Raw genomic sequence first — 17,453 nt, forward strand, 5'->3', positions numbered from 1 at the left:
GGCACGTGTCTTTTTGTTGTTCCCCTTTCTATTTTTGTTCAATTCTACTACAATACTTATCTCTCAGTTTTCAGTTCTAAAGAAGGATTTCACGTGAAATCTTACCCTGCCTTCGATTCTGACCAACTTGTTCCAACATTTTCTGCTTTTGTTTCCACCTTCCAGCATTTGCAGATTTTTATTTAATAGTTGAATGGTTTTTCAACAATCCCTTATCTATTCTATGACTTCTTATCAAATTCATTCGAATATAGAAACTACTGACAATGTTTTTTCCCCATAGTTAACTATCGGTAATGACTTAACAACCACACTTCCCCAGTATCAACTGGGATAGTCTTAGTGCAAAAGGCTTAAAGGGGGCAGAATTCTTAAAATGCATACAGGAAAGCTTTTTGAGCCAGTACGTAGATAGTCCTACAAAAGAAGGGGCAATACTGGACCTAATCCTAAGGAATGGAGCCGGACAAGTGGTAAAAGTGTCAGTGGGGGAACATTTCAGGGATAGTGACCATAACTCTGTAAGATTTAAGGTAGTTATGGAAAAGGACAAAGATGGACCGAAAATCAAGGTACTGAATTGGGGGAAGGCCGATTTTAAGATGATAAAACAGGATCTGGCCAAAATGGACTGGGAACAGCTACTTGTAGGAAGGTCAACATCAGATCAGTGGGAGTCATTCAAAGAGCAAATAGTGAGAGTTCAGAGCCAACAAGTACCCATTAAGGTGAAGGGTAGGACCAACAAGCCCAGGGAACCCTGGATGTCAAGGGATATAGAGGATTGGATCAGGAAAAAAAAGGAGGCTTATGGCAGATTCAGAGCGCTGAAAACAGCGGAGGCCCTAGAGGAGTATAGAAAGTGTAGGGGGGGTACTTAAAAAAGTAATTAGGAGAGCAAAGAGGAGACATGAAAAAACACTGGCAGGCAAGATAAATGAAAATCCTAAGGTGTTTTATAAGTATATTAAGGGCAAGAGGATAACCAGGGAAAGAGTAGGGCCCATTAGGGACCAAAGTGGCAATCTGTGTGTGGAGCCGGAGGACATAGGTGAGATTTTAAATGATTACTTTTCATCTGTGTTCACTATGGAGAAGGACGATGTCAGTGTAGAGATCAGGGAGGGGGACTGTGATATACTTGAACATATTAGCATTGAAAGGGAGGAAGGATTAGCTGTTTTAGCGAGCTTAAAAGTGGATAAATCCCCAGGCCCAGATGAGGTGTATCCCAGGCTGTTGTGTGAGGCAAGGGAAGAGATATCAGGGTTTCTGACACAAATTTTCAAATCCTCTCTGGCAACATGAGAGGTACCAGAGGACTGGAGGACAGTGAATGCGGTATCATTTTTTAAGAAGGGTAGCAGGGATAAACCAGGTAATTACATGCTGATGAGTCTAACATCAGTGGTAGGGAAAATATCAGAAAAAACTCTGAGGAACAGGATTAATCTCCACTTGGAGAGGCAGGGATTAATCAGGGATAGTCAGCATGTCTTTGTCTGGGGGAGATTGTGTCTGACTAACTTGATTGAATTTTTCGAGGAGGTGACAAAATGTGTAGATAAGGGTAAAGCAGTTGATGTAGTCTATATGGACTTCAGTAAGGCTTTTGATAAGGTCCCACATGGGAGATTAGTTAAGAAGGTAAGAGCCCATGGGATCCAGGGCAATTTGGCAAATTGGATCTAAAATTGGCTTAGTGGCAGAAGGCAGAGGGTAATGGTCGAGGGTTGTTTTTGCGAGTGGAAGCCTGTGACCAATGGCGTACCACAGGGATCGGTGCTGGGACCCTTGCTGTTTGTAGTGTACATTAATGATTTAGACGTGAATATAGGAGGTATGATCAATAAGTTTGCAGATGACATGAAAATTGGAGGTGTCGTAATTAGTGAGGAAGAAAGCCTTAGATTACAGGATGATATAGATGGGCTGGTAAGATGGGCGGAGCAGTGGCAAATGGAATTTAATCCTGAGAAGTGTGACGTGATGCATTTTGGGAGGACTAAAAAGGCAAGGGAGTATACAATGGATGGTAGGACCTGAGGAAGTACAGAGGGTCAGAGCGACCTTGGTGTACTTGTCCAAAGAACACTGAAGGCAGTAAAACAGGTAGATAAGGTGGTTAGGAAGGTATATGGGACACTTGCCTTTATTAGCCGAGGCGTAGAATATAAGAGCAGGGAGGTTATGATGGAGCTGTATAAAACGTTAGTTAGGCCACAGCTGGAGTACTGTGTACAGTTCTGGGCACCACACTATAGGAAGGATGTGATTGCACTGGAGAGGGTGCAGAGGAGATTCACCAGGATGATGCCTGGGCTGGAGCATTTCAGCTATGGAGAGAGACTGTAAGTTGTGAAGGCTAGGGTTGTTTTCCTTCGAACAGAAAAGGCTGAGGGGAGATATGATTGAGGTATACAAAATTATGAGGGGCATTAATAGGTTAGATAGGAAGAAACTTTTCCCTTAGTGGAGGGGTCAATAACCAGGGGGCATAGATTTAAGGTAAGGAGCAGGAGGTTTAGAGGGGATTTGAGGAAAAAAATTTTCACCCAGAGGGTGGTTGGAATCTGGAACGCACTGCCTGAAGATGTGGTAGAGGCAGGAACCCTCACAACATTTAAGAAGTATTTAGATGAGCACACGAAACGCCATAGCATACAAGGCTACGGGCCAAGTGCTGGAAAATGGGATTAGAATAGTTAGTTGCTTGATGGCCTACACAGACACGATGGACTGAAGGGCCTGTTTCTGTGCAGTATAACTGTATGACTCTATGACACAGTTATTATATTGGAAATATCAATGATCACCAATGACGCAATGTTTTACAGTTGTAGGCCTCAGCATTGTCGGGTGTTGTGCTGGACAAAACACGGATCCAAAACTGAAGCGAGCCACATCTGCAATTATGTATATAGAATCATCGAATCATACAGCACAGAAGGAGGCTATTTGGCCCTTTGTGCCTGTGATTACTCTTTGAAAGAGTTATCCATTTAGTCCCACTCCCCTGCTCTTTCCCCATAGATCTTCAAATTGTTCCCCTTTAATTATTTATCCAATTCTCTTTTGCAAGTTTCCATTGAATCTGTTTCCACCACCCTTTCAGGCAGTGCATTCCAGATCATAACAACTAGCTGTGTAAAAAAGTGTCTCCTCATCTCATCTCTGGATTGTTTGCTTATTATCTCTGGCCTTCCTGCCAGTGGAAACAGTTTGTCCCGATCTAGTCTATTAAATCTCCTCTTAACAATCTCTGCTCTAAGGAGAACAATTTTCTCTAATCCCTCCAAATATCTTAAGTCCCTCATCCCCGGTATCATTCTAGAAAAAATGCATATGATATGGGCGGCATAGTGGGCGGCACAGTGACGCAGTGGTTAACACCACAGCCTCACAGCTCCAGCAACCCGGGTTTGGTTCTGGGTACTGCCTGTGCGGAGTTTGCAAGTTCTCCCTGTGATTGCGTGGGTTTTCACCGGGTGCTCTGGTTTCCTCCCACAGCCAAAGACTTGCAGGTTGATAGGTAAATTGGCCATTATAAATTGCCCCTAGTATAAGTAGGTGGTAGGGGAATTGAGGGAAGGTGGGGATGTGAGAGGGTAATGGGATTAATGTCTTCTTTGGCCTCCTTATCTCGAGAGACAATGGGTAAGCGCCTGGAGGTGGTCAGTGGTGTGTGGAGCAGCACCTGGAGTGGCTATAAAGGCCAATTCTAGAGTGACAGGCTCTTCCACAGGTACTGCAGAAAAATTTGTTTGTTGGGGCTGTTACACAGTTGGCTCTGCCCTTGCGCTTTTGTCTTTTTTCCTGCCAACTGCTAAGTCTCTTCGACTCGCCACACTTTAGCCCCGCCTTTATGGCTGCCCGCCAGCTCTGGCGAACGCTGGCAACTGACTCCCACGACTTGTGATCAATGTCACAGGACGTCATGTCGCGTTTGCAGACGTCTTTAAAGCAGAGACATGGACGGCCGGTGGGTCTGGTATCAGTGATGGTCAGCACAGACTCAGCAGGCTGAAGGGCCTGCTTCAGTGCTGTATCTCTAAAAAAAAATAATAGACTTTCTAGAGTGAGGTGTTGGCTTTAACCCTTACTGCACTAGTGCGAAGCTGTCTTGCATGTAGAGTCAGTAAGATATCTGACCAAGCAGTAAAGATGGTCTACTTGATACAAAGATAGTTAGGAAAGTAAGTTATGAAGAGGACATAAAGAGTCTACAGAGGGATATAGATAGGTTAAGTGAGTGGGCAAAGATCTGGCAAATGGCGTATAATGTGGAAAAATGTGAAATTGTCCATTTTGGCAGGAAGAATAAAAAAAGTATACTATATAAATGGTGAGAGATTTCAGAGCTCTGAGATGCAGAGGGATCTGGGTGCATGAATCACAAAAGATTAGTATGCAGGTACAGCAGGTAATTAGGAAAGATAATAGAATGTTATCGCTTATTGTGAGGGGAATTGAATACAAAAGTAGGGCGTTATGCTTCAGTTATACAGGGCATTGGGACATTGGTGAGACCACATCTGGAGTACTGTGTACAGTATTGGTCTCCTTATTTAAGGAAGGATGTAAATGTGTTGGAAGCAGTTCAGAGAAAGTTTACTAGACTAATGCCTAGAATGGGCAGGTTGTCTTATGAGGAAAGGTTGGACAGGCTCGGCATTTAACCACTGGAGTTTAGAAGAGTAAGAGGCGACTTGATGGAAATATATAAGATCCTGAGGGGTCTTGACAGGGTGGATGTAAAAAGGATGTTTCCCCTTGTGGGAGAATCTAGAACTAGGGGTCACTATTGTTATGAAGGTGCTCCATGCTTAAAGTGTTTTGAGAACTTGTGTTAACGATTATGGACACTGGTTCATTTGGAAAACTGAAATGATTCCATGGATGTGATTTTTTTTTAATGAGGGTCACTGGGAAAACAATTGAGCTTTGTGTTTAAAAACAACCTTTACTAGATGTCACATGCCTTAAGCTAAATAAACAACAGAAACTTTGTTAGACAGGAGAGTTGTTTACAGAGAAGTGACATGTCAAGATTTATGGTGGTCAAGAGGTTTTGACTTGTTGGGGTGTGGACTGTTTTGAAGGCAGTTGGGTTTGTAGCCTGCTGAAAGAAACACCCAGCGCATCTTTCTCCACCTCTCTAAAGAACCCCGCAAATCCAGTGTGATAGTTGAAACCCCTGATGCCGCATTTCTCCTGGAACTCCGACTAGACTATTTCTTGACATCTCCAGAACAAACTGTTTCTGAAATGATCCCAGTGACCCGTCTCCATGTCCCTGGATGTCAGTCCAAAGGACAACTGATATCCTTCCATATCTTCTCTGTTTTCTTCAAGAATTAACAAGTATTTGGCCAAAGTATTTTTTTTGGACTTTGTGTAAAGTGTATCTCTGCAGAGAAAACCTTTTTACTTTGTATTTTTAACCGGTGTGTTTGTGAGCGTGTGTGTTGGGTACCTAAAAAGGAATATCTATTTGCATTCTTTTTTCAAACTGTGTGTTAATTCTTTGCATCTTTACTGGATGTCTTGTTTTATAATAAACTGATAATTTTGTTGTTTATTAAAGAAATCTGGTTGGTGTATATGATTGACCATATCGGAAACTGGGAAATATTTAACTATATGTTGTGACCTGTGGAGAAGTGGAACTAGAGAAAGACAGTGCACTTCCCCCGCCTCAGTCGTAACATTGTTTAAAAATAAGGGGTCGCCCATTTAAGACAGAGATGAGGTGAAATTTTTTCTTTCGGAGTGCTGAGAGTCTTTGGAATTCTCTTCCTCAAAAGGCAGTGGAAGCAGAGTCTTTAAATATTTTTAAGGCAGAGGTAGATTCTTGATAAGCAACTGGATGAATTGAACGTGGAGTCGAGGTTACAATCAGAGCAGTCATGATCTTGTTGAATGGCGGAACAGGCTCGAGGGGCTGAGTGGACTACTCCTGCTCCTAATTCGTATGTTCATATGTCCATTTGGTATGAAGAAAATAGATAGAACTGATCATGTCTGCAATCTAAACTGTGTAGACAACTAAGCCAATCCAAGGCCAGTTCTTTTGCTTTTGGCTCCTAACTCCACAACGGACAATGAGCCCCAGGAGATAGAGATAAGAACATAAATAAAAAGATATAAAACAAAGTAAGATCAAGTAGATAGAAAAAGTCAAAGCAAACTTAAAATGATAAAAAAAACCAAGAGAAATAGGAAAAGGGAAGGCAGGGGAAGCTGATGTAAAGTCTCAATTTTGATTGGTATTTAAAATTGTTTAAATGCTGTAAATACTACAATAACAAAGACACTGCTGACAAATTAGTAGCTTTATTACACAATAATGTTTGTATTTGTTTCAGCTTCAAAGACCAGGGAGTTTGGAGTTTGCTTGGATTTGCTGGCAGCCTACGGGTTAATCTCATTCTGTAGTTTAGATGACAGTTATAAACCATTTATGCTTCTATCTCCTGGTTTATATTACCTAAACCCCTTGAGGAGATTTTTACCTAGCAATCTCTCACAAGTATTCATTAGTCTCTATAGTAATCTGTGTGCACCTTATTACCAGATGAGAAATCTGGTGCACCTATTGTACTCAAGTGGTATCACATTACTTATTGTCCTTGTACCCTTTCACATACATCAATTTATCTCTATGTTTCTACCTGTTATAAGTAAACTCAAAATTGATATCAAGTTTGACATGCCACCTACCTTGGTTAGTTTAAGCTACCAAGGCTTTGCGGATATTCATAACCTCACTCCACTTTGCTCTCATGGTACAAGACCTCAACCAAATCATTCAGTCAAGTTGTAGCCTTTGATTCACTGCCAGAATTCTATTACTCTGTGATTACTACAATGCACATATTTTCCCCCTTCAATCTTCCCCTAATATTTGTTTCTAAATGGATTCCTGGACAAGAATGATATCAGATATTTTTTAAAAAGTCCAATTTTAAAAAGCCTGCATCATAGCATAGGCAGACTTTATTAACACACAAACTGAAGTGATTGTGCCTTTGGTCAAAGGAAGACCTAAGTCAGCCATCATACTCCGTTCAGCAGGACAGCTAGTGTCCACAACAGTTCATGTTGGTGCACCACTCCTGTGAGATGGAGGTTAAGGATTCATTGGAACAGATTACAGAGCTTTTCTGTTTATCCAATGGAGTGGTTTCTGATCTCTGAGCACTTGGAGAGTATAAAAATCTAAGGAAATGTCCTACTAGTAACAGTGACAAAAATTCCAGTTCTAAACCAGAAAGACTGATGGATTTTTTTTCCCCCTCTCTCTGCACTCAATGTTCACTCCCAAGATTAAAAACTGTATGACCGATTTGATTTGTCTCTGTTTGAAATAGAAGTTGATGATTCAGACACATGAAATAGAAGGGCTTGAATTTTAAGTTATTTTTATTTGCAAAATATCAACATATTCCATAGGAAAATAAAGTACATACAGATCCATAATTATATGTTCAGGAACTTAAAATTTCTTACAAAATCTAATCAGCCTATTTAGAGAATATTTAACCTAATGTCTTTCAAATCATATGTACAATCACATTCCAGTGGAAATTGCAGTCCAGCTGAATAAGTTTCCAATGTTTCAAACTGCCATAAAGAAATGTCAATATATATTTATACATAGGTTGTCAATCTCTCTAAAATAAAAACTTTATTGCAAAACAAACTTCCATGCATAAGCAATAAAACAAGTCCTGCAATACAGCTACATTGTCCATATGTACACACCACAGCACCTGCTCAGCAATTTGGACTCATGAAGTAACACCAACAATGCCAGGATGGAAGAAAAATTATTTCTTGGAGCTGTTCACATTCTCCCACTGTGCCTGAATTATCTGTTGCATACTCAGTGGGTTTCATACAAACAGCTTGTAGCATGTCCGCAACAGTTTAAAAATTGGTTTAATAACCTACTTTGGCCCAAATATAGGCTTACTATTTCCAGTGTCATCTTTATGACACACACTTTTGGCCCTAGAAAGGCTGGAGTCTGATAAATGTAGAGAATTAAAAAAAAAAACATCCATCTTCTCGTAGATTCACCACTCAATGCCCATGGAGGACATCCCCCAAAAGGAACAAGTCATCAGTCCAGTGTCAGCTGGCTTCCCTCACTCCAACTGATTGGATTTGTTTGCCAGCAAACATATCTGTTGAGTTAGTGAATTTTTATTGAAAGAAAAGAAAATCTTTCTGATCATGCATCTCAAACTCTCCAACCACTGGAGTTCTTTCCAAATTTGTAGACCAGCCTCCTCCCATCTACTCGCTCCAGGATTTCACGCTTGTAATAATATCTGCCAAAGAAAGGATTAGATCAATGCATTTTACCTTTAATAGCTCTATACTCCTATCAAGAAGGTTGCTCAGCAACAGAATGTTTAACTAGTTCTTAATTTGTCTAACAGGAAGGATCATAATTATAGGTTATACACCTTAATTGTACAAGATGAATATTCTGACACAGATCCATATAAATTAGAATTCATTGGTAAATTCCCCTCTCTCCAAATCATGGACCATTCATTTATCAACCAAGATGGCAGATGATCCACTAGTGTGAGCAGGAGAGATACCGCAGACCTAAGTCACTCGCCATCCCGACTAACATTTTTTTTAAAAAACATTTCTTCATTGTCCCAGAGTTAAAATCCTGGATATTCTACCTTACAGCGCTGCAAGAGTACTTTTACCACAGGAACAGAAGTGCCTTAAGGCAGCAGCTCACCAATATTTTTTTGAGGGCAAGTAAGGATAGCCAATAAATGCCAACTGTGCCCAGATCAGAGGATGAATATCTCCTACAAGATCTGCTCACCTCATGGCTCTGCTCAGTTTTTCATACGTCATGCTGCTGTTCTTTTTCTTCTCACCCCAGAGCTGAGCGACAGCCTCAGACTTTAGAAATTTAAAGATGCCTTCTGACCGGTCTTCCCATTTCAGAAGGCCATTGTTGATCTCTGGATGAAGGAGGATATCCCTTATAAACTCCCAGAGGTGTGTGCCACGTGGGGCTGCAAAACACAAGAAAGAGGCGAATTTAGATGCAAAAAAAAACATTAAATGTTCAGGCACAAGAGAAATAAAACAGCCACTGAAAGAAGCTATACAAAACTATGAGTATTTGTAATAGAGACTAAATATTTAAACTATTTGAATACTTGCCACCAATGGACCAAAAATAAAAGACAAAAAGTTGTTTGCAAGCCATCCATCAGCAAAGTCTCCTTGGTCAGCCCAAGTGCTTTGATGTTAATCAGGATATTAATGGCAGCTCCAAGTTTGGAATAGTACCAAACAATAAAGGCTCAAAGCATGTTATAAAGGAAAAGGTCATCAACGTGAAACGTTAACTGTTTCTCCTTCCACAGATGCTGCCAGACTTGTTGAGTATTTCTAGCATTTTCTGTTTTTATTTCAGATTTACATCTGCTGTATGTTGCTTTTGTATGAGGCTCGTGTCCCATCAGCTTAACCAAAATCAAAAATAGCAGCTCATTACTAAAAATATCTCAAAGTGCTTCACGCAATGAATTACTTTTGAAGGGCATTGACTGCAATCAGACACAGAAGCCATTCTGCATTGACCATATCCCACAAACATGAATAACCAGTTGATCTAGTTTTTGGGTGACAGAACAATGTGATCTGAAAAAAAGACAGTTGGTGAGATTGCAATTAAGGGAACAGATTTGATATGGATAGATGGCAGATGGATAGATTAAAGTCCAACAGGTTGAAAGAGATCAATTAAATAAATATAACCAAGAAACTACATTTCTCTCATCTGAAGAGGATTTTAAAATGAGAAATCCCATCCAGAATTGGCTGCCTTGGTGACTGGAGTTAGTCTTAAGACACTTTTAGTTGATACAGATTTCTCGCATCATTATGACAGTACTGATCACTTACAGTGTTTACTTTTCTTGGTTTCTACACAGTTCTTTTCTTCTTTGCCAAATTTTCTTGGCCTTCCTCTTTTTCGTTTGGGAGGATTGGAATCAATGTTTGAAATTTTAGGAAATCCTTCTGCAGTTTAAAAAAAAAGTCAGTGAAAATAATTACCCCACAATACTGGGATATCTACTGGTCAGACTGAAATGCATGTTGGAATTGAGAAAGTGGTTTCAGATACAGTATTGAAAGGCTCAATTACAGTTTAACTACTAAAATGATTCTTTATCTTGGAAGAACAGAGCATTAATAAAAAGTACTATCAAGGATATTTGGTCAACTACACAAAAAACGTTTGTTAAACATTGAGCTTTTTTGTCAAGATTATTAAATGATTGCCAATTTTAATAGAAGTTAACATAAATAAGGATTTATTAGAGCAATGGGTTAGCACAAAGTCTTTTCACTTCTAGGATCTAGATTTAAGGCCAACTCAGAATAGGTGATGGAAGGTTACTTCCTCATAATATTTGCAGAGCTCTCAGTAAAATGAGGCACCACTCCACAGTGTTAAACTAGCCATAAATTCAACCTTAAATTGACACTAAATGATAAGTCTTACTCACAGTAGCTATGATAAAAATGAACATTTTACAAGAGGGGATGCTGATGTAAGACGGAGGGGGGGGGGGGTGGAGGGGAGGGGTGGAGAAAGTGTTAAACAGGGCATTGTTAGACAGCTAATCCTGACCTTGGAGTACATGATACATTAGAGAGAGAGAGAGAGAAAGGAAAGCAATTCCAATATTGCATGGATGTATAAAAACTTCAACACTGCCCCAACCCCAAAAGAATGTAAAAAGTAAACAAAAAAAAAGTGAGAAAGGTGCTACATGTCATGTCATTTGTCCTCTTAAAAGCAAACTGAGGGGAAAAAAATTACCATTTGGGGTTGCATATTGACTATTTGTTATTGAGTGATCAAAATCTGATTCACTTCCACCGGAGTCTGGAGAGTTGGGAGCTTGGGAACCTGCAATATACCAAGAATGTAACACATTACATCACGTGTATTACTGGAGTTCATTTAGCTGGGCATTACAACTAAACAGAAAAGTGAGCTTTAAAAATTGAAGTGCAACAAACTATTAAAAACAAACAATTTTCAATTGACTGGTTTGAATCTCCTAAAGAGATTTACCACAATACAGCCTTAAAAAGTACCAAAGGTAGAGTCAAAGTGACTGAGCATGCAGTCTCTTTCTAAAGACCACCCCACCTCCTGCCCAAAAATAAAGACCCAACTGAGTGCTCAAATGGTACACCCTTCTCTTGCGGTTAGCCAAGGTGGAAGCCAGTAGATGAAATCAACATTGATGCATGGAAGTGTTCCATCTGAATGGGAGGAGAAAGAGATCTTCTCGTATGTATTGGCTCAGTGAATATACCACCTGGTCAACCATAAGCCAGGACTGGCAATGGCCACAATAAATACACAGCCTAGATTGCTCCACAAAAATCATCGTGGGAGATGAATGTTTGGTAACTCCCAAACTCAAGGCTAGTTTTTAAAAAAATATAATATGGAATAGAGGGATCCACAGTTAGTTTTGATATGGTTACATGCAGATCTACACAATATAGATAAGTATAAAAAATGTTCAGTTCATGAAGCAATGGCCTCTGGCAGTTTATTGTACAAGATTAAATAATTTCAGAAAATTAACTGAATTATGTCACCTCACTGCTCATATTATTGGTCTACCAAAATACTTTCAATGTACAGTTTTTAAAGTTTAATACCTAGTGATCTCAGTCCATTGCCTTACCCTGCTAAGCTTGCTGTGTACTTGCTATGGAAATCTGGCACAGGGTATTTATTTACAAGAGCTAATTTACCTGGATTAGAGTCATCAATGCTGTATGGAGATGTGGGTGCAGATTCATACCCAGGGTCACTGGGTACGAAATCAGGCAAAGTTTTCCAATGGTCTGGTGATTCTACAGGCTCCAATTCATTCCAGGCTAGCAGCAAGAGAAATGAGTTCATTAAGACAGAGCAGCTTGATGTTTACACGAACTACCACAGATAAAAAGCCACCTTAAAACACAAACATCAAAAAATAAATGCAGCATAATTCCCCCACATTTGTTCAGCCAAGGACACAGCAGTTGGCAGATTAAAGAGAGGTCAAACTCCATTAGTTCTAAACGACAGTTGGTATCATTTTCATTGCCAGAGATAAGCGATCACTTGCATCTTCTGGAACTTTAAAGGCACTCCAAGTTTCTCAACAACTCTCCCTCCTTCTTGCATGCCAATGCAGGGCACTGAATTTGACTTGATCAAATTTATTCTGAATTACAGGTATTGCACCTGTAACTCCGGAGTGCATTTCACATGAAAATGGAGTTTCATAAACTAGCAGTTTTAAGCTTCAAAATTGCTATAGGTTCTCCTTCCTCAAATCTTCCCAATCCTCAAGTTTTTTTTTTAAAACTCAAGCTCTGCATTACCTATCCAGAATAGCCCTCTATTCACCAATGTTAGAAAGAAAAAAAGAGCCTGTGTGTCAAGTGGGCTTCCAGGCTTATACTCTTGTCATTTTGTTAATGTAATCATAGGGAGATAAAGCTTTCTCTCAACTCAGCTCATCTTTCCTCCTGCACCATGAACCTTGGTTCCTCAAGAACTACAAATGTACCAAAGGGCTTGATATCTCCTTTATAGAGATTGCTGGCACCAGACCACAAAGCCCCAGAACAAAAAGATTTCATTTAAATCAACTCAGTTCAATGCAGTCACTAACACCCATGAAATATGTAGACCTTATCCTGCTCAACTCAGTTGAATGCTTCTCAAAAAAAGTTAAAAACTTACTAATTACGGTGTCCAGGAACTTGTATTCATTACAGTCTTCTGGCAGGATACTCGGAAAGAAGATGTCACTGAAGTCATCAGGCAGCATCAGATCAAAGCCTGGCACCAATGGAAAGTAAGATTAATCCATTTTTGTTGCACAATGTCTAAGATTAAAATAAATTATAAGACTTATAGTTTTCAACTGTAACATTTTACAGAAACAATAGGCACCCAAAGTATCTTGCTGCAGGTACTGGATACATAAATATACTGGAGAATTTTCTAATGATCTTTTAGATGACCACAATATTCATGTGAATTGCTAACCAACTGTAATGGCTCACTATAGCTTTTTTGTTTCCCGTTTCTTTATGAAGACCACAAATCAGTGGTATTAGTGCTATGGTCATTGTAGATCAAAAAAAAAGTGATAACCTAAAATAGATGGGAAGCCTGCAGTTTCTTGCTATCTGACATTGGCACTAGCCATTGCATTCAAGAATGAAGTGCAGCAGTAGTCCCTTATGCTCACAATTAGTGCTCGCCATAGGTATCCTTCCAGTTTATTCTGACCAATTTAGACAATGTAGAATGGACATTTCAGTGTTTGCACTGGGCATTGTCCATTAGGCCAGAGGCTACGCGGCACAGTGGATAAATTAACACTTTGCCTAGCTGATGGCTGTCATACAATGATTCCTTTACTTACTGTTTTTACTTAAGTCCTGGTGGCTTTTGTAGAGCTCTTCCCCCAGTGGACCAAAGATAGCTACAAGTTGGCTCTTTGTCAGCGCCCGAAGAGTGGTTCCATCCATATCGCAGAAGGACAGGTCGATATTGTTGGCATCGTACTTGTGCTTCTCAACATGGTAACTGATCCACTCCAGGACGTGCTGCTTGCTCCACAACTGAGGATCCAGTTGAAACCAGGAGGTGGAATCTAGATACAAAAGAAACCAATCCAATAAAAAAAAAACGGTCAGGTGATTCACTCAGTATCGACAGGTGTATCACCTTGGAAAACTGCCAACCCGACTCCAGAGTCAAGTTATGAATATATGAATTAGAATAATTCATATTTCCATTTACCTCAGAATGCAAGTCTAAATAAATATGCACTTTGAATATTTTAGTGACTACAGATCAACAACTGGTCAATGCTAACGTTATAGGAAGCAATTGCCAGATAATTTTGGCTGGGAGCAAGGACATAAACATGAAGACCCACAGAAAGAAACTGTTAAAGAAACCCTAATTGATCCCATAGAATACTGTTAAAATTGTCCATTACAATGACAAACCTTTTGAAATTAATAACTGGATATTTTTAAATCGTGGAAACAGCTGCTGAACATGGGAGGTTTATTTTTGGCTGGTGTATAACAAACAGCCGTTTGGGATATCTTAGTTAAAGCACAACCTATGAGAAGCATTCATAAACCAAGCTCTCGAGAACAAGCTCAGACTTTTAATCTGATTTACCTGTCCACCAAGTCACTTTAATTTTTTTACATAAATTACAATTTTAAAACTGTTACTTCTCTTAGAGATGTTATTATTTTAATATGTATTTTTCCCCCATTCTCCCTTCCCCTCTCCCCCACTGTGATGGGTCTTTTCTCTATCTCTTACCAAGCATATCTGTTGGAAGCACTGGGCTGGGTAGCTGCTCCTTGGCGCCTGTGGAGAGGGACTGATTTTCCTCAGTCTGATACATGGAGCGCATCACATCAGTAAGAATATTGCCAATCCCATAGGTTGAAGCCATAATAACTTCTGCAGACAGGGGACATCAATATTAAAATCCAGACAAGCAAGCACAAACTTCTGGATCTCAAAACAGCATTACAATAAAGCGAATGCGCCATTAAAAATTAAACTTTGCAATTTCAAATAGGTGAATGTGAACTTAAAACTGAATTAAGTACAGTCATTGTATTGTAACTTCCGACTCTCACTGCGAGATCTGCTGTGTGCATTGCTCGGTAAAGCCTACCTTTAACAGCCGGTCGAATTGAGCAAAGCTCGAATGGTAATCCGTACTTTAGTTTGTTCCTCGCAAAAGGTTACACCCTGACTGGAGACTCTCACACCTGCCTTTTACCGTGACTCCTGTCTGCTTTTTGCGGATTGTGAGTTTATATAACTCGCCTGGAATCACGAGGTGAGCTCTCCAGCCTAAACTCCACCTTCGGGGGAATTCCTACCTGAGCCAGGGCCACGGTCACCGAGATTGAATTTGCATAAAAGGGAGAGGAGGGCGATAGAGAGAGAGAGAGAAAATACAATGCATTATACACCTGGAGATTGGCCAACCCGCCTGGCGAGTGACGGGAAACCAGATCCCTCCCATTAATCATTGCCAGAAAGCTCACGTTAACAGGTTTTGCAATGATTTAAGATATGCGTGAAATATTATGGATTTATCGCAGGGAAAGCTACAGGATTGCGATTAAACTCAAGTTGGGTGTGATTTCCAATTGCTTCTATTTGTTCCCAGCTAGAAGTGTGCAAAATGGGGTTTATTGTTTCTTTGCAGAACTGTGAAGGGCAAAATCTGCTTCAGTGGTGTGATTTAACAACTGCAGAACACTCTGTGACTCGCCCCTGCTCCCAGTCACACAGCTTCTTGGCTGTCTGCGTGTGTGTGGAGACTCTGAGTCAGCGAGGACGCTTCATTTTGCTCCCTGTCAAGCTGAGCCAACTTTTGGTTGCACCTGCTCCTACTCAGGTGAACAGGTGTATGGCCCCTCACGCTGCTCTCTGCTGCCCCCGTACGGTTCGTGTGGGAGAAGCGCCTCTGTGCTGAGAGCTAGTTGTATTTTTTAAAAAAATTCCTGGGAAGTTAGCGTCACTGGTAAGGCCAGCATTTATTGCCCATCCCTAATTGCCCTTGAGAAGGTGGTGGTGAGCTGCCCTCTTGAACCGCTGCAGTCCATGTGGGGTACATACCCACAGTTCAATTGGAAGTTCTAGGTTTTTGACCCAGCGACAGCAAAGGAGCAGCGGTATAGGTCCAAGCCAGGAAGATGTGTCACTTAGAAGGGAACTTGCAGGTGGTGGGGTTCCCATGCACCTTGTTCTTCTAGGTGGTAGAGGGCACAGTTTTGCAAGGTGCTGTCAAAGGAGGCTTGGCGAGTTACTGCAGTGCATCTTGTATATGGTACACACTGCTGCCACTGGGCGTCAGTGGTGGAGGGAGTGAATGTTTGTAGATGGGGTGCCAATCAAGCGGACTGCTTTGTCCTGGATGGTGTCGAGCTTCTTGAGTGTTGTTGGAGCTGCACCCATCCAGGCAAGTGGAGAATATTCCATCACACTCCTGACTTGTGAACTTGTAGATGGTGGACACACTTTAGGGAGTCATGAGGTAAGATACTCCCTACAGAATTCACAGCCTCTGCCCTGCTAGTGTAGCCACAGTATTTATGTGGCTGGTCCAGTTCAGTTTCTGGTCATGGTAATCCCCAGGCTGTTGATGGTGGGGGGATTAAGCAATGGTAATGACGTTGAATGTCAAGGGAAGCAGGAATAGGCCATTCAGCCAGGGCACCCTCCCCACTCCCAAAGCCTGTATATCCATTCAGTTAGATCATGGTTGAATTGTACCTCAACCCCATTTAGTTGCTGTAGCTCCGTAGCCCTTAGCTTAGCAAAAATCTATCATTCTCAGTCTTGAAAGCTCCAGTTGTCTCAGCATCCACAGCCTTTTGGAGGAGGGGGGTTTCAGATTTCCACTACCCTTAATGTGTAAAACTGCTTCCCGATTTCCCTCCTAAATGGCCTGGCTCTACTTTTATAATTGGGTCCCCTCGTTCTTGATTCCACCATCAGAGGAAATAGTTTCTACCCTATCAAATTCCTTTAATATTTAAACGCATGCTCAGATCACCCTCAATCTTCTATACTCAAGGGAATACAAGCCAGGTTTTTGCAATCTGTCCTCCCAACTGAATTCTCAAAGCCCCAGTATCATTCCAGTGAATGTGCTCTGCAGCTCCACTGTGCTCAGAATCTCTCAAATTCACTCTTTAGGGCTGTTGATACCAAGCCAAAGAAGGAAACAGTAGGACAGATGACCAAAATCTCAGTCAAACAGGTAGGTTTCAGGAGCATCTTAAAGCAAGGAAAATAGAAGTGGAGGGGTTTAGGGAGGGAATTCCAGAGCTTAGGGCCTTGGCAACTGAAGGCCCTAACCATTGGTGGGGTGAAGGAAGTGGGCTGAGTGTATTAATGATGTTACCAGCATTCAACACATTGCCAAATCTATACATGAAGTGGATTGGGAAAAAAGGACATTAAAGATTAGCCAGGATTCTTTGTAACTGATTTTTAGAAGAGCACTTGATGGTCAAGTGAGTACTGCATAAATATTAACAGCGTATCAGAGAAACAGAGTTTTCGGAAGCTTGTACAGCTGGAGAAGGTTACAGAGATAGGGAGGGACAAGGACATGGAGGGATTTGAGCACGCGGATATGAAATTTAAAATTGAGGCTTGTGGACTGGATGCTAATGTAGGACAGCGAGTATGAGGGTGATGGATAAACAGAACTTGGTGCGTGCTAAAATATGGGCAGCAGAGTTTTGGAAGAGCTGAAGTGTAGGGAAGGTGAAGGATGGGTGGCCGGCCAGGAGAGCATTGGAATTGTCGA

The 17,453-nt window shown here is 40.9% G+C and overlaps 1 protein-coding gene across 2 annotated transcripts; it reads right to left on the reverse strand.

Annotated features, from left to right (window-relative positions):
* Positions 1 to 7,407: 7,407 nt before the first annotated feature.
* Positions 7,408 to 14,939, reverse strand: LOC137383809 (ETS-related transcription factor Elf-3-like). Of its 2 annotated transcripts, XM_068057048.1 has the most exons (9): positions 14,796 to 14,939; positions 14,432 to 14,575; positions 13,509 to 13,739; positions 12,818 to 12,916; positions 11,836 to 11,961; positions 10,880 to 10,969; positions 9,955 to 10,071; positions 8,861 to 9,056; positions 7,408 to 8,339 (listed from the first exon to the last, which is right to left on the reverse strand). In XM_068057048.1, exons 2-9 carry the CDS (start codon positions 14,565 to 14,567, stop codon positions 8,249 to 8,251), a joined length of 1,086 nt encoding a protein of 361 aa, XP_067913149.1. In that variant the 5' UTR covers positions 14,568 to 14,575; positions 14,796 to 14,939; the 3' UTR covers positions 7,408 to 8,248. The 2 variants fall into 2 exon arrangements, with proteins under 2 accessions (XP_067913149.1, XP_067913151.1); XM_068057050.1 differs by lacking the exon at positions 10,880 to 10,969.
* Positions 14,940 to 17,453: the final 2,514 nt, after the last annotated feature.

Source organism: Heterodontus francisci, chromosome 25 (assembly GCF_036365525.1).
Source record: "Heterodontus francisci isolate sHetFra1 chromosome 25, sHetFra1.hap1, whole genome shotgun sequence".
NCBI classification, from domain to species: domain Eukaryota; kingdom Metazoa; phylum Chordata; class Chondrichthyes; order Heterodontiformes; family Heterodontidae; genus Heterodontus; species Heterodontus francisci.

Coding starts and splice junctions, on each gene's coding strand:
- LOC137383809 (XM_068057048.1), bottom strand. CDS start 14,567: ATGGCTTCAACCTATGGGATTGGCAATATTCTTACTGATGTGATGCGC. Junction 11,962..12,817: donor GTTCCTGGACACCGTAATTA/GTAAGTTTTTAA, acceptor TCTTGCTGCTAG/CCTGGAATGAATTGGAGCCT. Junction 8,340..8,860: donor AAACTGAGCAGAGCCATGAG/GTGAGCAGATCT, acceptor TTTCTTTGGCAG/ATATTATTACAAGCGTGAAA.